At 49.1% G+C, this 20,126-nt stretch overlaps 11 protein-coding genes across 11 annotated transcripts; 5 read left to right on the plus strand and 6 right to left on the minus strand.

Moving 5' to 3' along the window:
• Positions 1-225: 225 nt before the first annotated feature.
• N7487_004086 (GTPase-activating protein BEM3) lies at positions 226-4,347 on the minus strand (the record flags this gene model as incomplete). Its single annotated transcript, XM_056871833.1, has 3 exons — positions 226-251; positions 307-912; positions 966-4,347. The coding sequence occupies 3 exons, from the start codon at positions 4,345-4,347 to the stop codon at positions 226-228; spliced, it is 4,014 nt and encodes a 1,337-aa protein (XP_056729553.1).
• Positions 4,348-5,177: 830 nt separating this feature from the next.
• On the minus strand, positions 5,178-7,469 carry N7487_004087 (mitochondrial distribution and morphology protein; the record flags this gene model as incomplete). Its single annotated transcript, XM_056871834.1, has 3 exons — positions 5,178-5,409; positions 5,468-6,669; positions 6,722-7,469. 3 exons carry the CDS (start codon positions 7,467-7,469, stop codon positions 5,278-5,280), a joined length of 2,082 nt encoding a protein of 693 aa, XP_056729554.1. The 3' UTR covers positions 5,178-5,277.
• Positions 7,470-7,685: 216 nt separating this feature from the next.
• Positions 7,686-8,684, plus strand: N7487_004088 (pre-rRNA-processing protein PNO1). The gene is given in 4 exon segments (XM_056871835.1): positions 7,686-7,812; positions 7,871-8,205; positions 8,223-8,510; positions 8,561-8,684. The coding sequence occupies 4 exon segments, from the start codon at positions 7,743-7,745 to the stop codon at positions 8,615-8,617; spliced, it is 750 nt and encodes a 249-aa protein (XP_056729555.1). The 5' UTR covers positions 7,686-7,742; the 3' UTR covers positions 8,618-8,684.
• Positions 8,685-8,717: 33 nt separating this feature from the next.
• prs3 (proteasome core particle subunit beta 6) lies at positions 8,718-9,779 on the minus strand. The gene is made up of 2 exons (XM_056871836.1): positions 9,581-9,779; positions 8,718-9,526 (listed from the first exon to the last, which is right to left on the minus strand). The coding sequence occupies exons 1-2, from the start codon at positions 9,670-9,672 to the stop codon at positions 8,839-8,841; spliced, it is 780 nt and encodes a 259-aa protein (XP_056729556.1). The 5' UTR covers positions 9,673-9,779; the 3' UTR covers positions 8,718-8,838.
• A 255-nt stretch (positions 9,780-10,034) lies between these two features.
• Positions 10,035-10,831, plus strand: N7487_004090 (HCNGP domain-containing protein; the record flags this gene model as incomplete). The annotated part of the gene is made up of 3 exons (XM_056871837.1): positions 10,035-10,109; positions 10,164-10,212; positions 10,278-10,831. The coding sequence occupies 3 exons, from the start codon at positions 10,035-10,037 to the stop codon at positions 10,829-10,831; spliced, it is 678 nt and encodes a 225-aa protein (XP_056729557.1).
• A 427-nt stretch (positions 10,832-11,258) lies between these two features.
• On the minus strand, positions 11,259-11,930 carry N7487_004091 (uncharacterized protein; the record flags this gene model as incomplete). Its single annotated transcript, XM_056871838.1, has 1 exon — positions 11,259-11,930. One exon carries the CDS (start codon positions 11,928-11,930, stop codon positions 11,259-11,261), a length of 672 nt encoding a protein of 223 aa, XP_056729558.1.
• Positions 11,931-12,328: 398 nt separating this feature from the next.
• On the plus strand, positions 12,329-13,335 carry pre4 (proteasome core particle subunit beta 7; the record flags this gene model as incomplete). Its single annotated transcript, XM_056871839.1, has 3 exons — positions 12,329-12,454; positions 12,507-12,654; positions 12,731-13,335. Exons 1-3 carry the CDS (start codon positions 12,425-12,427, stop codon positions 13,333-13,335), a joined length of 783 nt encoding a protein of 260 aa, XP_056729559.1. The 5' UTR covers positions 12,329-12,424.
• A 183-nt stretch (positions 13,336-13,518) lies between these two features.
• On the minus strand, positions 13,519-14,577 carry N7487_004093 (fumarylacetoacetate hydrolase family protein; the record flags this gene model as incomplete). Its single annotated transcript, XM_056871840.1, has 3 exons — positions 13,519-13,651; positions 13,715-14,436; positions 14,563-14,577. The coding sequence occupies 3 exons, from the start codon at positions 14,575-14,577 to the stop codon at positions 13,519-13,521; spliced, it is 870 nt and encodes a 289-aa protein (XP_056729560.1).
• Positions 14,578-14,750: 173 nt separating this feature from the next.
• On the plus strand, positions 14,751-15,171 carry N7487_004094 (succinate dehydrogenase assembly factor 1; the record flags this gene model as incomplete). Its single annotated transcript, XM_056871841.1, has 2 exons — positions 14,751-14,855; positions 15,037-15,171. 2 exons carry the CDS (start codon positions 14,751-14,753, stop codon positions 15,169-15,171), a joined length of 240 nt encoding a protein of 79 aa, XP_056729561.1.
• A 704-nt stretch (positions 15,172-15,875) lies between these two features.
• On the plus strand, positions 15,876-16,478 carry N7487_004095 (Hsp20/alpha crystallin family protein; the record flags this gene model as incomplete). The annotated part of the gene is made up of 1 exon (XM_056871842.1): positions 15,876-16,478. The coding sequence occupies one exon, from the start codon at positions 15,876-15,878 to the stop codon at positions 16,476-16,478; it is 603 nt and encodes a 200-aa protein (XP_056729562.1).
• A 768-nt stretch (positions 16,479-17,246) lies between these two features.
• On the minus strand, positions 17,247-19,178 carry N7487_004096 (uncharacterized protein; the record flags this gene model as incomplete). The annotated part of the gene is made up of 1 exon (XM_056871843.1): positions 17,247-19,178. The coding sequence occupies one exon, from the start codon at positions 19,176-19,178 to the stop codon at positions 17,247-17,249; it is 1,932 nt and encodes a 643-aa protein (XP_056729563.1).
• Positions 19,179-20,126: the final 948 nt, after the last annotated feature.

Here is a 20,126-nt window from a genome sequence, read left to right on the forward strand (position 1 = left end):
CCATTAAATTTGGTGTGCGCATCTTGATTACCATTATCATTAAAACATTCCCTCGCGACTTTGATGGCTGAGATTGCCAAGTGGGTTAAATCATCATTCTGCAGTCGTGCAAGTCATAATTTTTCGGGACAAGAGCGGCGTGACCACCGGGATAGTCCAAAATCAGAAGGGCGTAGGAAAAAAAAAGAAAGAAAGAGACAAGACCAGTGAGGAGCGAATCATAATTCACTTGCCCTGGTAGAAGGAAGGATCTTCATGGATAGTTTTAGTAAAGGCCATGAGGATCATCTCGTGCTTGGGTCTTACCATCCATAAAGAGCATTGAACTCTCCCGTCGCTTCGTTTTTGCTGAGCGAGTGTCTTCCGAGCTAGGCCCCAACATGCCATTCAAAGAAGAATACGAAGCGCCGGCACCCGTGGGTTGGTTGTACTGCTCATGCTTGGACGATGTCGGTTGGTCATAGCTAGGTTGCATCGGGGTGAAGCCAGTATCATAGTGAGTTCTGGAGTCATCGGAAGGACCGTTCACGTTACTAGTGGGTTGGAACGAAGTCTGCTGGTACGAAGGCGTAGGGAGATCCGAGAACATTTGATGACGTGGGGAGCGAATATCATCGGGCGTGAGTGTGTTTTCAACTGTCAGTTCCATAGCCGACTTGGCAAAGCTCGAATCAGCATCCCCAAAGATACTGTCGTAATCCGTGAGGAACATTGAGAAGACTGGCGCAGGAATATTGAGAGTTGGGGCGAAGACAATGCCCACGTTCCTGACTGTCATCTTGTTCACATCGGAATTGTTCACAATCTCGATCAAGAACTGTGATAGAGCCCGGAGCAACGCAAGATTGGGCCTAGGCAATCTATGCACTAGAGAATTGAAGGCAGCGACCTTCTTTTGGCGATCGTCAAGTTCTGTTCAGCCAGGTTAGTAGGAGAAAATAATACACCATCAAGGGTGTACATACCAAGAACGCGAAGGAAGTCCAAATGAAGCTCCCGGGTCAAAACCGTGGTCGGAAGCTCTCGAAGGTATTGCTTGAAGAGAGAAGCCACAGCATGAATGTCGTAATATTGATCTCCAGACACGAAGTCAACATCACCTTCAGTGTTGAAACGTTCTTTCAAAGCTTTGATCACCACATTGGAACCGCTTAGACGGAAGATTCCTTCCTCCAAGGCTGCTTCCTTAGCATGGAGATATTCAATGCAGCGGTAAACCACTGCTGGTAGCTCCACATCAATGCCTGGTGGTCCACAATCTTGTACGGCCTCTGCCAAGGGTATACCGAATACAGGCCTAACAGGACCTGTCCGCTCAACATTGTTGCCTGCTACTGACGTATCGCTGTTGGCCTGGGCGGCAAGATCAAAAGAGGACCTGGTGCGGAAACCCCAGATGCTACGTTTCTTCTCTTTCGTCGATGTCTTTGCTTTGTTGCCCCATGCTTCCACGTCTTGGATGACGGTGCCGTTAGTGGGTCTAGATATCAGTCTTGGAGACTGCATTGTGTGATCGGGAGAAGACATGGTCATATCCCTGAACTCTGTTGACAAAGACGACGGGAGTGGGGATCGAGGAGCTTGTTTAATAGTGGAACCAATAGTCGGAGGATCAGCTTGCACGGCGTCTTCAAAACTAAAACCCTGCACAGAGCCTCCGAGATCCTGATCGGGACTATCAACTCCTCGGCCGGATCTCTTGCTTCCGTTGAACATTTTAGACTTGGTCTCGGCTCCTGAGAGTAGTTGCTTTTGCTGTATTGATTCATCTTGAGACTGAGGTTGACTTTTGGAAGATACGCTGCCACGTCCCTCATTCTCGGAAGAAGCATTCTCAACATATTCCATAAGAGCATCGACCCATGTATCGCGCTCCTCGTCGCTCTCTGCGCAAAGAACATGCCGAACAAGTGCCGAGGAATCCTTTTTCTTCGGTTCCAAAACCAAAAACGCATGGCGATACTGGTTGTCAGAGTCTTCCTCGCCCCCATGAGGTGAAGCATTATCGGTGGATTTTGGCGATTGCTTGCCGATCTGCGCATGATGAAGTTTGATAGTACCCATGTGCGGACCACCGGGAGATTCGTAGTATCTCAGTTCGGGTCCATCGAGAACAAAATATCTGGCTTTCCAACCACCAAAGTTCTTGCCTCGTTTGGTCAAATAGCCTTCCTTCTGAGGCTTTCCGTCCGGTCCACGTGGCATATCGGGCCTTGTCTGGGAGAGACCCTTCAGCAGGCTTGTCTCGTCGTCCCGAGGCTCAATGGCATCACTTGTCAAAAATTGGCAGATAGCTAGCGCGGCATTCTCGTCCATTGGAGTGTCCAGAAGTTTGTCGAAGTACGCATTCAGTGCCGCGCGTCTCAAGTCAACCTTAGCAGGGGAGTGTCCGCTGAAAATACTTCTATCCGGTAGCTTTCCGGGGAACTGAGAGGATTGTCGGACTTTTTGATCCAGCTGTGGCAAAGCACCAATGACCTTTTCAACTCGCCACAGTTCTGACATCTCTGAGCGCAGGATCACACTGAGAGTAAAAACAGGTTCCTCATCCAGGGGCTTGGACACCATATAGCTGTTCCGGGAAGGACGAAGCCGTGATGAAGATACTCTGACTTGAACCAGAGGAAGGGCGTTCGGAGGTAAAAGCAGGCCTTGATATTCATCAGACATCAATCCTCGGTAAATTTGGTTGTCGGGGAAATTTGTAGATCTCGGGCTATCAATCATGACTGTGGGATCGATTGATGGGATAGGACGCCCCGAAGGGATGGGAGCAAAGCCCGTGGGGTGGTTTGCCATTCTTGGCGAGAGCGGCAATCCTGGAGCCTGATACCCGGCCGCCATGGAAGTGGACATGTCTCGAGGCATGCGAGGCATGGGCGAATTAATGGGTCGATCTTCTGGTCTCGGGCTCAAAGGCAGTCCAGGGCTCATTGGCATGGCAGCAATAGAGCGCCCATTGAATGACGAAGCGGGGGGCGGCCGGGAGCCCAAAAGCGACCCCAGTGAATTAGAATCCCCCACATTTGGCGGTGATCTCGTAGAAATCTCCCTGGGGACCGTTTCCGGGCTACACATTGCTGTATCTCGGGAGCTGTGAGAGGACGCTGCCTGAGGGAGTCCCACAGAACCGGTAGATTCAACCATATCCTTCTGCAGCGCAGCTTCGCGGTCCTGGTCGTCCTGCTCTCTCGTCTTTCTCCGCCCACGGCCCTCACTCGGTACCCCATCTATATCCTGGGTGTCGCCGTAATCGGAACCGGAATCGGAATCTGAAGCTAAAGATTCCCTTGGATTGTCTGCTTGTCGTAGATTCAGAGGCGCAGGTGGTGGTTTGCGATTTGGGTGCGGGAACCTGCTCATTCCGTCTCCTACTGGGGACGGAAGATCTGTGGCAGAGACTGGGCTTGTGGTGTTTTCGAAGCCCCGCTGAGAGGCATCAGATGGTGGGACAACTGATGGTTTGTCAGGTTTGCGCGACGCATTCTCGTTGTCGCTGCTCGGTGCGGCCACAGTCGCTAAGGGCGCAGCAACGGGCAATGGCGGAGCATCTTGTATATCTTTGAGTTTCTTCCGGTATTTATCCTTCTCTTGGAAAGCACGCTCTAGATCCTTGTTAAGGCCGAGGATTAAAGTCCGTTGTTTGTCAACCAATTTCCACAGTTGTGTGTTCTGAGAGGCCGCTTGGTGTTTCTCTTTCAAGAGGTGCATGATCACAGCCTCGGCAGATCCAGCCGCATTGATGAGATTATTAATGTCGGCTGTACTTAAAGCATTGACATCAAAGGCCGACCTCTGAGAGCTGGAGGACAGGGATGAAATGGCGGAGTCAATCGACGAGGTACGAGGCATGGCACGATTGGGTGTGCGATCTCCCGGCATCGAATGTATAGAGCTGACCGAGGAAGAGGCAGATCGGTCGGGCTCTGGCGCACGGGATGATTTGGGCATATTGCTCTCACCGGGCCTGCTTCTGGAATTCACCGATTCTGTTCCTTCAATTTCTGGTGATTGCGACAGACTCTGACCAGTGCTGAAGGGTGGCGCAGAGTATGGTGCATTGGCCACGCGAGTGATTGGCGACCGATTCTGGGAAGGAGGGTTGCCGGATTTCGGGGATAGGGGACTCTGGGATGATTCAGAGCCGTCGACACGGTATGACTGGGGCAGGGAACTTGTATGCAATGGGGAAGGTGTGATATGTCGAGAACCAGGAGCAGGTCCGGGGCGTTGATCGGATCGAGCTAAATAATCCCGCGGTATGAGGCCGTTATTGGCTGGATAACCAGACTGATTCTTAGAGGAAGTTGGCGAGCTTTCATTATTCCCTCGCGGAACTTGCGACATGGCTGTAAGAATCGAGACTCATCAGAGGGGTCACGTTCGGGGGCGACACGAGGCGAAGGCCCAAGGGGCGAAAGCGCGGAACCCCGGAAGCTGAAGCTTAAGCGCCAGGGAGGGGAAAAGGGGTCGTATAAACCGATCAATCGATTGGAAAGAAAATAACGGTAAAAACACACCCTGGTGGCACAGATAATGAGTGTTGAGAGGGTGAGAGCCCTGGAGACCTCGGGAGCTTAAGAAAGTCAAGTGGGGGGGAGGAAAAGGGGGTCTCGAGCTAATGGGAATAATAACAAATAATAGTAAACAAGATAAATATAAAAGAAGTTGGATGGGACAACTTCGGTACTTTTGAAGAAGAAAAAGAAGAGGAAGTGAGGAAGATGATTTTGAGATGCGTTGGTATGCAGACCTGATCCCTTTCAATCTCCCGTCTCAGTCTCTCTACCCCGAGTTACCTAAGAGAGTAAGGGTAACTAACTAACTACCTAGTTACCTAGGTATCATCAGGATCATATGCTTTTTCTTTCTGCTCTTTTTTCTTCTCTTCTCTTCTATTTTTAAATATAAATCAAGGAGTGTATTGTATGTAATAGCTCTTTACTAACACTATATAAGGGGAAGTGGATATATAGACTCAGTTGTAGTACAAAGCCGTCCTAGCATTCGGCACAACTGCAGTGAAACCAGAGCGATATGAAAGTTATCTAGGGCTATTGGAAGTTGGTGATTGGAATGTTTTGAATGTTCAGGGAAATACCTGGAGTCTCACAGTTGGACTGGGTTGAGTTCTGTTTCCTACTTGGTTTGAGATGGATTCTATCTTGAAAAATGACCTAAGCTCCTGTAAATGCGACCGCAATGACTATAATACAGACCAAATATGAAAAAAAGAAAGAAAAGAACGCCAGTCAAATGAAGTACACAATAGTACAATTAGGCGATGTTTCCAGCCATGCCCATGAAAATAGCCTGGGCGGCCAGCTGAAGGGACCAGAACCCAACTTTCTTGAACCGCCTTTTCCGGGCTTGATCGTCCACGACATCTCGGGCAAACGCGTCATAAGTCTGGAGAGGTTGTCAGCAATGATAAGGTGTTGCAGGGCATGAAAAAAAGGGTACTCACTGCAGCTGACAGGTCATCCATCAGGCCACTGTCAAAGACAGTCCAGCTTCCATCGAAATCTCCAACGCGCTTGACTAAGCGGCAATTGATGGGAATAAAAGTGCGCTTAGAGTTGATATAGGCAACGATAGGACGGATCAGTGCGTTGTTGATGTAAGAAAGGTCCCGGGTGAAGATGGGCACGACAGCCCGAACATTGTTGAGGTGCACGCGCAAATCCATGGCCAGGAAACGCCGATCTTCAGTCTCTGATTCTGGGCTGGAGGATGAAGATAGAGGCTCCGGGTAACGATTGGTGGTGACAGTGGTTTCTAACCGGTCATAGAAATCGACCATCACCTTGGCTAAGCTCTCATCGTTTTCTGCAGGTAACATGATGTCGGCCACAATATCTACAGTTCCTTCGTGAATCCAAGAGAAGGGACCCTGAACACCGCGGTTGAGATGGTCGACATTGAGCCCGTCGACTCGAATTCTGTTATGTTTCTTCCACGGGCTTGGCTTGCCATCCTCTTCTGCTTCGCTATCCTGTCGAATGCCTGTGAATCCATGGCTTTGACGAGCATGGATTGTAAACAAAGAGTTATCATACGACCCAGACATCATATTGGCAGAGAGGAAATCGTAAAAGAGCCATTGTTTCCGCAACTGAGGGAGGTCGCATGAGAAGATGCTCACGGAGAAGGGTCGGAAGTCATCCGGTTGGTAAACGGTGACAAGCAAATCATGCATCTTGAAAGAGTCAATCTCAAAGTCACCAGGAGTATGCTCATGTCGGTAGGATTTAGGGTCTAAATCCTCCTCCGGCCAGTAAACATGGCGGCGGTCGACAACACCTCGTATGCCTTTCACCTCGACATCATGAAGTGGGCCCTTTCCATTGAGCCATTTGGTAAATGATAATGTCACATTGACCGTCTCGATCGACAAATCAAATTGTGTGTAGTTAGTATCTTCCTCTTCGTCAGATACTACCTGGGCATCTTCGGAGCCAGTGTCACCTCGAGCTGCGGCCGCGGCTGCTGCAGACTTCGACGAGCCCTTACTGACATGACCTGTGCCTTGGCCTGGTCGTTTTGACACAAATACATTCTTGAAGGTGATGACGCCATTTTTCCATTTGGGCACGATTGCAGACTCAAAAACAACTTTAACTCCAGAAGACTTGGTGAGATAGTTGCCTACCCACCCTGCCAATGTTTCTATCCAAGCACATTAGTACCCATGACTTACTGCAACGAAAAGCAGACATACCTTGAGCAAAGACTGTGTTGATCGCAAGGATCAGAAGCGAGAAGAAAGTGGTAGTTCCCACGACAACCCAGACGATGTGGCCCAGCAGAACCCACGAGAATAGCGCAGCTATCTCATCCATGTTGTAAGGACGGACACTTCTTATAGAGAACCATTTGAATCGTACTTTGAGGCGTGACCAGAACCCAGTTGCTGCGGCCAAAAGCTCCTCCTTGGTTGGCCGATGTAGGTGAGGCATATGTGGTAAGCGATCCATTAAGTGGCGATTGTTCGTTGCGGGGTGTTGAGTATCTTGGGGTGGTTTGACTTGTGAATGTGTGGCGGATGTATCCTTGCCGGATTTCCCGAGTTTCTGGGAATGGTCATTTTCGTTGCGTTCATGAGTATCTTGAGAAGCTTCTTTCCCATGTTGATGGTTGTTCGAGGTATGTAAAGTTCGCTTCCAAACATACTGGGCGGCAATTTTGGGAGAGGAGATGATGCATGCTGCCGTAGTATCCGCAACAGCTGAGGTAGGCGAAACGCCGAGGACGAAGAAGCCGCCAGAGGCGAATCTTTTGGTGAGACCAGTTGGCTTCCTTGACGGCGTCGAGATGCGTCGAGAGTGATTTGAAAGGGACGAATCGAGAAATAATCTTGAGTTACAAGCATCGGGGGCCGATACGCGATTTATGCGTATGCGACCAAGAAATGGATTTGTTGTACCCCAGATATGGGTGTACAACCGGCGTCCCAGATTGGCAGACATCTTTGCTTTTACATCCTGGACATGGATGTGAAACTTGACAAGAAAATATGACAGACACACTGTATCATGAACAGCAGTTGACTTGTTGACAAGAAGCTTCCAAGCTTGCGAGAGTTGCAAGGAACCCGGATGAAATCATCAGAGTTTGTCTTGTTTGCATCAAAAAATTCCCTTCCGCCCACACTTCATTTTTCCGTGAGGGGGAGAACTGATTAAATTTTGCGATAACAGATTTTATGAAAAAAAAAAACTTCATTCTTTAATCAACACAATATGTCGGCACCTACAGCTATTCGCCAGCCAGAGCAGGCCCTACAGTTTCAGCCTGAGGCTGTCTCTCACGGTTAGTCCTTGATATGATCTGCAAAAAAAAAAACCTCTCCATATCTGACAATCAATAGATCAGGATGATGAAGTTTTGATCGATGTACAAGCCACGAACGAGGGCGCCCCGGCTAACCCCGTCGCCGAGTCTGCGGAGGACACCGAAATGCGCATCGACGAGGAAGGTCGCCCTGTCTTCACCCCGGCTAAGGACGTCGCAACCGCATATAAGATCGAAACCCGAAAGGTGCCTGTCCCACCGCACCGTATGACCCCTCTCAAAGCGAGCTGGGCCAAGATTTGCCCTCCCATCGTTGAGCACCTCAAGTTGCAAGTGCGAATGAATATCAAAACCCGATCCGTGGAATTGCGAACCTCAAAGTTTACCAACGATGTGGGAGCTCTGCAAAAGGTGCTGATTTCGTCAAGGCCTTCACTCTTGGCTTCGATCTCGACGACGCGATTGCTCTTCTCCGACTTGATGATCTGTACATCCAGACCTTCGAGATCAAGGATGTGAAGACTCTGAACGGCGAACATCTTGGTCGTGCCATTGGACGTATTGCAGGAAAGGATGGAAAGACCAAGTTTGCCATCGAAAACGCCAGTCGGACACGAGTGGTACTTGCAGACCAGAAGATTCACATTCTGGGTGGATTTAAGAACATTCACATTGCCCGAGAGGCAATTGTCAGCTTGATTTTGGGTAGCCCTCCGGTAAGTCTTGATTGTATCAACCTTCAAGGAATTTCTCTAACACAAAACAGGGCAAGGTTTATGGCAACCTTCGGACTGTTGCTTCGCGAATGAAGGAACGCTTCTGATTCCACGACTCATATATCTCATCCGGCATGGTGTGGGCGTTCAGGTGCATCAGGTTTTACGCTGTCTCCTTATTTTCTTTCTTGACCTTAGACATGACGACGTATAACGTAAAGATATCAATTCATGGAAATTTCATTCATCTCGATTATGTTTGTGATCAACCGATCAAAAAAGAGCCCCGCGCCCGATAAGAAGGCCATGATCTACCATGTCCTATACTCTAATCCTGCTTCAGGGCGTGGAACACCTCCTCGATTCCTTCCCGTGTAACAATAACCATTTGCAAACCATCACCAACCTCGATATGTCTCTCCACGGCACTTGTAAAGGCATCCTGTACAAGCTTCTTGGCCGTCTCCTTGTCCAGAGGCTCAGCCTTCTTGGGCACAAGGGCATGTCCTTCTCCGCTTCCCGGGATGTATTGGTTCTTGGAGTTGACTTGGTTGTCCAGGAAAGGCATGATCAAGCTGGATGCCGCACCAGCAGCTCGGCACTGCTCCCGCTCGTAAGAGCCCACTGGGTCGTAGCTGTACAAAGCTCCCACACCTTCCTCATCCAGACCAGCCAGAATAGCATGTACGTAGTACGGGAAGAATCGCTTCTCGTAGAGGATGGTCGACAATCGCTGTGCACATGCACTCACTGACATGGATTTCCCATGTTGGTACTTGTACATCTTCACCACAGTGTCCAGCTTTTCCTTGAGAGCGTTTCCATCCGCGGCGAAACCAACAACGGAAAGAATGATAGTAGCTCCCTCACCGGTCTCATCATCACCTCCAATCTTGAAGACTTTGGGGACCATGCGAGAGTTGATATTGTAGCCTGATGTGGAACGAGTGTCACCGGCGAGGATAGCGAAATCAGCACCCGTGATGCCAAGGGTGGAACCACCATTATCGGTGTAACTAGTGCAACTGTTAGCCAATGTTCCTGCTCGATTTAATCAAGTCATTCCTTACGGGTAGAACGAATGTTGCTTGACATTGGCGGATGTTGGCTCAGAGAAGGAGTATCCGATAGTCCCAGAGTGGTTACCCATGAGCGACGTCATTTTCGGGGAGATGGAGCTTGATCGGGAGAAAATATCACAACGGCAGCTTAATGAAGAAGATTAAAGTGTTGAATGTAGGATATTCTCGAGATTGGGGAGTTTGGAAGATGGGGAGCAAAGAAGCTGGATGTCTGACGCGATGCGGTAGCTGCCTTCTGATTAGGTAAGGAATATCCAAGCTCCCCGAGAGCCCTGGAGGGCTGTTTCGATAGTTACTATCGGCGCCTCATTTATTCCTGGACGTTAAGTTCGACATACTCAAATTTGAAAAATTACCTGGACCATATCTCTGGATTTTATTCCAGTGTCCTCTTGATCCCCTTCAATCTCGACACTTGTACCTAGACACAAACTGCGACGTGATGCTTGGTCTCGGTGACTATGAGAGCAGCAGTGAGGATGAGGTAGAGCGGAAGGGTCCTTCACCCAAAGCTCAGGTATTTTGACCCCAAAAGAGCAATATTGAAGAGGCTCTGATCCAGAAGCAATAGCGTAACAAGGATATTCCACCTACAACCTCACAAGCTGGCCAGAACGAAGGTAACATGCCTCTGAATTCTCCGGGGCCGGTAAGCTCCAAGAATTCGCGCTGACAATTTACTTAGATCATAAACTATCCCAACAACAACTAACGGAGACACGCTTTCACGTTGCCACCGATTCAGTCCCAGAAGGGCCTGTCCTTGGCCCCGCTTCTATCGACATGGCGCCCCTCTCGGAGGACAAGCATTTGACAAGTGGACGCTCATCTCCCTTTTCGGCTTCACGAGCACTCGTTCAGGACCTCACGCTTCCCCCAATTCCTAATCTAGACATCCCACCATCACCTCCTGGATCACCAAACCCAGCCGCAAACGCGAAATTCGAGCATTTCCTCTCGCTCAAAAAGCAAGGCGTACATTTCAACTCTAAATTGGCCAGCTCGTCATCGCTTAAGAATCCAAGCTTGCTGAAGAAGATGATGGAACATGCTGGGATCAATGAGCAATCGCAATATGACACATCGCTGCCAGCCGACTTATGGAATCCGTCCAATCTACCCAACTGGGGTTTCAAGGAAGAGCTTTTGAGAACCCAGCAAGATTTCCGTAAACAATCGGAGGAGAAAAAGGCATCGGGCCAGCGAAGCTCGGTTGATTTTGTCACCGGGTCTGCCTGAGAATTCCATTCGGCGGCAACCGGACCAAGAAGACCAACCATAGTATGCCAGATCTCGGATGGCAAGGCCGAATGGCCTCGGCTGCATCAGCTCTTTCGGGAAATGTGGACATTCAAACTTGTGACCTGAAAATGTGGCTCCAGCACATAACCCGAATGCTTCGCATATTCAGTGACGCAGTAGTTGCCTTCCCAACAAGGGAGTTTACGTTCTGACATCCTATCATTCCAGAAGAAGCACTCTTCCATCGATAAAACTCGAGGATTATGTGCCCGTCTCGGAGAAAAATATTGGTGGTATATCCGATGACTCTAGAAAGAGCCCTGGAAAGAGGATCGTTGATACCATCTCAATTGACATAGCGCACACTTGGACTCGTGTATATTATCATACTTGTGGATCATACATTGCAACAATCATACTTGTTTCAGCCTCCACCACCACTGGATGAACTCTGTTTCCGCCGCCTCGCCTTCTCACACAGGGTCAAACAAGAAACCAACACCATTCGATCAAAGTCCTCTCCGTATTCCACTCTGATTTGAAGTTTCCCAACTCTGCCCGGTCTTCTTGCACCTGAAAACACGGCCAGAACCTGCTCGGTGCGCTCATCCACGAGCTTATAGTTCCGACCAGTCCATTTAGACGGTGCTTCATTTTCAACGCCAATGGTGCGTGTTCGCTTCCACAGATATGACCGCCTCTCGCTCTGGGTTTGATCAGATGCGGATTGAACTGTCATTTCGAAGCGGTACTTTGGTTTGTGAAGGAGTTCTCTGGTCATATCCTCCCACTGGACGTTAATCACATCCTCGGGGTTCCCAATACCTATTTTGTAATCACCACACGACTTCAGAAATTTAGAGACAGCCACAATCGGAGCCTTGCTGCTGGTACCAGCGTGGAGAATTAGGTCAGGCTTGTTGGGTGTGAACATAGATATTTCGGCGTAAAACAAAGGCTGGTCGTCTGCCGAGTTGATGTCGTAGTGCCTGCGGAAAAGCCGGTTGTTGATGATATACACTCGTGAAAGGCCATTGTTGTCAATGGGAGGCGCAGATGCCGTTGACCCAGCGCGACTTGAATCCGGAGAAGACATTGACTCCAGAATGAAGCTTGGATATGCAAAGATTGTCAAATGAAGGGAGCTACTGCTGGGCACAGTGTCATCTATTATATGAGGTCCATAAGTTTCTGAGGCTATGCATCCAACCAGAAAATACGGGATCGTCCATTTGGAAGCGAATACGAGCACCAAATCAGGTTGGTCAAAAGTGTAGACCTCGGGAGTAACTAGATAAATGTAGTATAACTAATTATTTACTTCCATTCTTCTAAATGTTTGCATTTTAAAGGATACATAAGATAGTCATTTAGTCCACATAGCACAGTAGATATATGAGCCTTATGTTGTAGGCTCCGCCGTGACCGCGAATCTTAGTCAGCCGAGCTCTCCGTCAGCTCGACTGCCTAAGGTAGCTCCCCATCTATCGTCATCACTTTACTGTACTATCCATCTGTTGTTCCCTCCTTGTCCGCAATTTACCTCCTTTCGTCGACTCCCGTTGAATCTGTCATTTATCATCATTCATCATGAACCACTTCCCTGAAGCTTGGGGTCGCGTAGGTGGCACAACTTTCCCAGTCCTTGCTCTGTTGCTAACTATTCGTCCAGCCCAGGAACGATGTCTACGGTGCCTACGATCACTCATATTTGCAGACCACAGGTCCCAAGGCCCATACCTCATCCCCTGCAGTGACGGGAACGTCAGTGGTAGGTGTCAAGTTTAATGGCGGAGTCGTTATAGCTACCGACAACCTGGGTATGCCGTTCCATTGTCACGTTCCATTTCCTTCGCTGCATTGCCATCTGACATGATATGATTTGTGAATATATAGCCTCCTACGGATCCCTGGCTCGTTTCTCCGACGTGAAGCGTCTGCGGAAATTCGGCGATAAGGCACTGGTTGGCTTTGGCGGTGACGTTTCCGACATGCAATATCTCGACCGTCTCCTCGACTCCATGGATATCAAGGAAAACTACTCACCTCACGGTAACATGCTCAACGCCAAGAACCTGCACACCTACCTTGCAAAGGTTTTCTACAAACGACGCTCCGAGTTCAACCCGCTGTGGAACCACGTCCTAGTCGCGGGTTTCGATGCGGGAGGCGAGCCCTTCCTTAGCTCCGCAGATTTGCTCGGAACAACATTCTCTGCCCCTCATCTGGCTACAGGCTTTGGTGCTCATCTTGCGGTTCCGATCCTGCGCCGCAAGTTCCCTGAGGATACCCCCCTCGAACAAGTCAGCAAGGAAGAAGCTATTGAGGCCGTGAAGGACTGCTTGAAGGTTCTGTTCTACCGCGATGCACGAAGTACCGACAAGTACTCGATAGCCGTGATCACGAAGGATGGCATTGAGTTGAAGGAGGATGAGCAGATTCAGGGTCAGAGCTGGGCCTTTGCCGAAAGAATCAGGGGATACGGCGCCCAGACTGCTTAGATCCTTATTTATGTTTTTCTTTTAAATGTAATGCACACGGAATTACGGGTTCAAAGATAATATTTGGGTCCAAATAACCACAATGATCAAATTGCAAAGACTGAAACGTGCAGGTAGTTATGTACAGCTTGAACCAGTACCAACCCTTTCATTGGTTTTAAGGCAAGTCCAAGAGAAATGAATTTAGAGCTTGGCACTAGGCTTGTCAAAGACCACCCGGTTGACACAGGACCCGACTCCCTCCAACGCAACCTCGACTTCATCGCCATCCTTCAACCACACCTGAGGCTTGCGGCCCATGCCCACACCTTGGGGTCTATCAAATAGTCAGTCTATCAGGCCCAAACATCCACTTACTTGCTTACAAGGGTGTACTCACGTTCCAGTGAAGATCAAATCTCCAGGCAAGAGCGTAGTTCCCTGAGACAGGAAAGCTATCGTCTTAGCCACGCCGAAGATCATATCCTTAGTCGAGGAAGACTGAACCATCTGCCCATTCAACTTGTTCGAGATAGCCAAATTATTCGGATCCGAGATCACACTAGAAGAGACAATGCCGGGACCAAACGGAGCCCAGCCGTCGAAGCCCTTACCCAGTGACCATTGACCACCACCCCGCTTGATCTGCCAATCGCGGTGGGAAACATCGTTACCGACAGCATAACCCAGGACATAGTCCAGAGCCTTGCTTTCGGGAACATTAGTAGCTTCTTTTCCGATAATGGCGACCAGTTCACACTCGTAATCCAGACCCTCGCCCTCTTGAGCCAGTTGGGCCACGGGGATATCGTCTACAGGTCCGGAAATCGAGGTAACGGGCTTGTAGAATAAAATCGGATATGTGGGAATGGGCATGTTTGACTCCTTGGCGTGTTGCTCATAGTTGAGACCCAGGCATCGGACTGTGCCGATATCCTTACGGGCCAAGGGTGCGAGGAGCATTCTCACATCTGCGACCTGCTCGGTAATCCGGTACTGGCCGAAGATGTCACCCTGAATGACTCTGGCCTTGGTGGCTTTGGCGATATCGCTCACTCCGGATGGGAGAATAGCATCGCCGTAATAGATTTGGCCATCCTTTGCTAGGAAGCGGATGAGGTGCTATTCAGGAAATCAGTATATATTGATGCAATGAGTACTTCCGATCACGTAATTGATCTAATGTATTTATTCTTCTTCATTTTTGTTTATCTTAAAAATGATAGAGATCAATTCCGACACACTCACAGTAAAAGTAGACATCTCGAAATATGGAATATGGGGAAATTGGGGAAGTTCGAGGGGAGTCGAGAGAGAGATGGGGGATATCTGAGCACTCGGCCGGGAAAGACAACTCTTTTTCCCCAGAGCGGGAAACATATCCAGCTCCACCCAATGATTTACAGCCTTTTCCCCTCTTCATATTGACATTCGCAATGGCTAGGCTCTCCGGTCTCCAGAGGGACGTTCTGTCTCTCTACCGCAAATGTCTACGGGAGATTCGAAATAAGCCCGAGGTGGGTTCTATCACCGCATCCCGCGTCAACCTCAGCTGATATCTTTTTCTATTGTAGGACTCCAGGATCAATTTCAAGAAATATGCCCGGTAAGGCTTTATCAATTGCCTATCTGCCTATCTCCCTACCTGCCTCTCCTTTCCTTTTCTTTCCTTTTTCCTTTCCCGATGGCATTGCCCCTAGATATCGGTGCAATCCGGCTAAGATGGGATACAGCGCAGAGTTCCAAAAACACCTATCGGTGAATAAGAAGGACTTTAGCACCGTTGAATATCTCTTGCGCAAAGGCAATCGACAGCTCGAGTTATACTCTTCCCCGGGAATCCGCAATATCCGATGAGCGGGCGGCGCCAGACCCCAGAATTTTAGTTCTACGGGGCGCCTACGCGGCTAGTTTGTATGTCTCGCCTTTCAGCCTCATATATTTGCCATTTCACTCACAGAAATAGAGCTAGAGATCCCCAGTGTCGTGGTTCTACCTAGGACGGATTCCGGCAACATGTTGAACATGTTACGCAAAAGGCATGGCGATGTATGATGTGGTTGAAGCCTGGTTTTGGAGGCATTTTGTATAATAGTATATCATAGTATATTATAGAATCTATGTTGAGTCATTAGAGCTTTGTCATGGAGTGTTCTGCCTGCTTGTTAACCGTACCACTATTCGATATTGACTCATTGTAAACTTTTAGAAGTTTCGAGCTTCAACAATAATTACCAATCGTAAATTATTCATATTTCATGGAAATTGGATTTGTCACAGTCATTGGATTATTGGAATTACTAGGATTATGTATGTATGGAATGAAGTGGTTGTTCCTTGAAGTTGCTGGCGGCTTATCGACTGCTCCACTAGTTTCTGGATGCTTCCGCTGGACTCGGAAGTATAAGCAATGAGCCTCAGGTACAACCAAAACCACAAGATATAAAATAGCAGATATTCCAGGTCAATTAAATCAGAATACAATCTTCACAGCCTCTCAGATACTCATCTATCTATCTTCCAATCTTCTTCAATCCAAAACTCCCCCAAAATCCAAAACAATGGCCTTCTTCTCTCAATCCGGCCTTTCGCCACTCTTCCTCTTCAATGACTACGAGGCTCAAAACCAATACAACCCTCGCCAATGTCCCAAGTCCTACAAGTGCTCCAAGCCCCAAGCACGCAGGTCTTCCTTCATGCCCGCATTTGATGTGCGCGAGTTGACCCATGCCTACCACCTGGACGGCGAACTGCCCGGCGTGGACCAGAGCAACATCGAGATCGAATTCACCGATCCCCACACACTCGTGATCAAGGGCCACACAGAGCGCGACTCCATCGATGACGACAACCACAATGACGATGCCAGCTCAAGCCGCAGCTCATCTCCTGCAGGCTGGCACCAAGCTACCGTTGAAGACGAGGATGCAGCGTCGACTAGCTCGGCCGACACCGCTGCTTCCAACGCTGTTTCGCACCCCATCAAGAACGACGAGCCTCATTTCTGGGCTAAGGAGAGGTCGATCGGTGACTTCCAGCGCACTTTTAGCTTCACCGCGCGTGTTGACCAGGATAATGTCCGCGCGAGTCTGAAGAATGGTGTTTTGTCTGTTATTGTACCGAAAGAGGCGGCCCCTACACCGAAGAAGATTCGCATCCTCTGATTTGAAAAATCAATTTTATGAGTGTTATTGGTGTCAAAGCTATGGACTCGATATATTTGATTGCATTGGGATCTTCGGGTAGCGTTTTCTTTCCTTGCATTGCTGAATTTGTACTTCTATGATCTGAATTTGTTATGATGATTAATATAAATTGATGTTTATTATATTACTATCCCGTCTGTAGACATGTAATATGCACATGGGTTAATTGGTAGGCTCTAGAGAACTTAGCTACGTTGGCCCTGCGCCTGCGATGCTAAACTAACAGCCCCTTGCTTGACCGAATAACCTTACTTCGTATAGATAGGTGGCTAGGAAAGCTCTCAACCAATGAACCAGCCACACGGTGAGGAATATGCATACCGAGGCAAGATAGGCGAAGTCTGAGATCGTATCCCTTCGGGGGGTCATGCATGCATTCCGGGGACTAGACTAAGTGGCCAAGAAAAGCCTAAAATTGCGAAACATATCACGATGGCATACCGAATTCATGGATTTGTGTACAAACGCCAGATATGATTCGCACCAAGTCCACTTCCAATTCCAAAAAGAGGGTATACCTAATAAGACTCCATATCCAAAATGTGTTCCAAAAATCCCGCCAAATCCCCCAAAAAAGGAAAACAAATCAACTCCATGATGAAACTTTTGTAGACGCCATAGATAGACGAGACAAGATCCAAAATTAAAATAACATCCAAGACGCAAAAGTCAATAAAATCATTACCGGAAATGTCAATAACCCAAAAAAAAATAACGAAGAAGTCATTATATGCACAAATCCGTCTGCTGACGGACTTTCGTTAGCCGGCGACGGTGATAGTCATTGGTTCGGCTGCGAGACCGGCCTCGCATCGGCTCGGAGGAAGTCAATTCAGAATCAAGGTCAAGATCATCTTGCAAGTAACCTGGGGAGGTGATAGTGGGCAGTGGGGGAGCTTCAACGCCTGGTTTCTTGCTCCAGATGCGACTTCCCCGTCGGCTTTTGGATCGAGAAAGTTGTGTATTATTATACTCTGTATGCATTTGATATTCAGAGACCGATCTGCGAAGTCGCTCCTTGGTTTCAGCAGCTGATTCCCCACTTGTGGTAGACCCAGCAGTAGACGCGAGGTCCGACGAGCCCAAGGACAATCGATCTCCATATAAAGGCCCTCTGGTGAATCCTTGCTGGCTCGGGTGTGGAATAGAGACCATAGCGGTAGACTTGACTTCGAAAACGGATGCGCGCGGCGAAGAATATTCCGTGTATCGGGGCGCACACAACGTTGACCGACGTGATCGCGACGGAACGATGGGGGTTGGATCGGTCGAATCGTACCAGCGAGAAGTGGCTGGATGCAACCTTGAGTAGTTATCAGATTGTGCCTGCAGGCTCAGGGGACGCAGCGCTTTATCGCCAGATTGACCTGAAGCCGAGTCTTTCAGGATACAGACATTCTTTGAGCTGTCTGCGCCACACGAGCCAGACGTCTGTGAGCCAGCGGAACTCTGAGTCCGGCTGCGCTGTATGGAGTGGACTGACGTGGCGGAGCTGTAGCCACTGTCGGACTTGTTAAGGGATTGAGACGTGCTCCGGGAAAGACCAGCGTCCAAGACACCTTTCTCCAACTGCATTCTCGTATCGTCGCAGAGGACAATTCCTTCATCTTCTGGATCCCCAGGAAACAAGGATTTTGTCCGAGGCTGGACTGTGATGGTTGGAGACTTTTCGAAAGAGAATGGACTGCCTGGAACATCGTCCGTCTTCTTCGACTCGGACAAGGATGGAATCTCTAGCGTTGATCCCCTGCTAGGCCCAATACCTTCTATGTTCCCAAGACCAAGGCCAGAACTTGGAGCGCAGGATCCCTCCAAAGGAATGCGGTCGCTCGGACATGGGGAGGCGGAGCCATTTACCACTCGCAAAGACCCCAATTTAAGTGCTCCGAGCTGAGTATATCGGGCATCCGTCGGACTCGTCGGCCGCGCTGGGGATGGCAGACGCTGCGGTCTCTGGGTTGATGGCAATGGCCATTGCAGCACAGTTGACTCAGTCGGATCCTCGATGGGGTTCTCGGGCTCTCCAATGGGCGACGGGACGCGCCGAATTGCGCCTGTTGTTCGTCTTGTGGCAACCCCAGGTCGTGTCAGGAGCGATCGTCGACGTGTTAATGAGAACCGCTGGTTGCCAACCAAGAAGTGTGTGTTGGAAGAGGTCGCATCCCCGATGTGGGTCTCATAGACAGCGCTGTTGTGTCTCTGTAGGGGGATTCGAGTCGAACTGGCTCGCCTTGGTGGCTGTTCATAAAGAGGCGAGGATTGGGAGGTTGATTCCCAAGTTTCCGACTGGTACGATGTTCTTCTCGAAGAGGTTGCGCTCAACAGGGTTGGGCGGATCGGATGACGCTGCGTAGGACTCTGTTCATATCCAAAAGTTCGATCCTCAGTCGGGGTCTCTTCGGGCGACTCTGTTTCAAAAAGGGTAGGTGGGATCTCTGCCTTTTTGGAATAACTGCCCCTTTTCTCCACAGGAGGACTGGAGATATTGTCACCAACCCACGGGTTTTGCCACCCTATCAGCCCCGAAGTGATCGCTGAAGGGTCTGTTTCGAGGCGTGGAGGACTTTGACTGACATTGAACTTCTTCGTCAGGGGCTTTGAAAGGCGGTTGGAGCGGTGGGTCTCGTCTTTGGCTTTGCTCGATAGGGAGTTGCCCATGACTTCAGAGACACCAGAGACAATGCAGGTAGATTGAGATTTGCTCTGGTCAGATTCAACTGGGCATGTGCAGCAGGGACGACCAGAATGATATACAATTAAAATAACTTGGCGATCACTGTCCCCCCGCACGACGATGGGGTGACCTAGTGGAATTTCCAAGCTTGTCCCGATAGAGCTTTTTCAGATTAGATCGCAGCCCCGGACTGACGTCAAACCACGCCCTGATTGCCCACAGAGGACGCAATCCGAGCCAAGCTCGTGCAACCGCTGGGTTTGGAATTGACCGTACGATTGGCGGCTCTGAGTTCCCCAACAATCCCGGAGATGATTGGGGGGTCTGTGTTTCAGATTGGGTGCGATACAGGAATTGGTTGGACTGGAGAGATGGAAGACGAGGATTCAGGTAACCTCAAAAGGTCAATCTTGGAATTCAGGGAGTCCCCTTCTTCACAAAGCAGGATTTGATGATTTGATGATTTTTTTTTAAGATTTCACGATCTCGGTGATCTCGGTTCACGGGGAGGTTGGTAGACCAGGGGTAGATCAAAATCCACAAATGCACAATCGGATCGACATTAAGATTATAGACAATTTGCAAAATGAAATAAAATATAACAAAAAAGTAACAAAAAAAAAAGAACAGTAGGAATTGGTGGGGGATAGTGTCAGGGAAGGGGGGAACATACGATACATAAGAAGTGGAGTGAGAATACGACAAACGAGGTGTATATGCAACTAAACGCTAGAAACAAAAGAAGACGCAAGCATTCCCTTTCGCCACAAAGGTTCCTATACGCGCATGAGCATCAGATGAAGTGCTGCATGCAGAGGAAGACCATCTCCACGCGGCACAGGGAAGAAAAAAAGGTACCGCCTCCTTCTGCCGCAACCGGGGAGATAGGTACCTAGTACTTAAATTTAACATGTCATTATCATACATAACTT

This window comes from Penicillium crustosum (genome assembly GCF_028827405.1).
Source record: "Penicillium crustosum strain IBT 35664 chromosome Unknown utg000002l_segment0_segment0, whole genome shotgun sequence".
NCBI lineage: Eukaryota > Fungi > Ascomycota > Eurotiomycetes > Eurotiales > Aspergillaceae > Penicillium > Penicillium crustosum.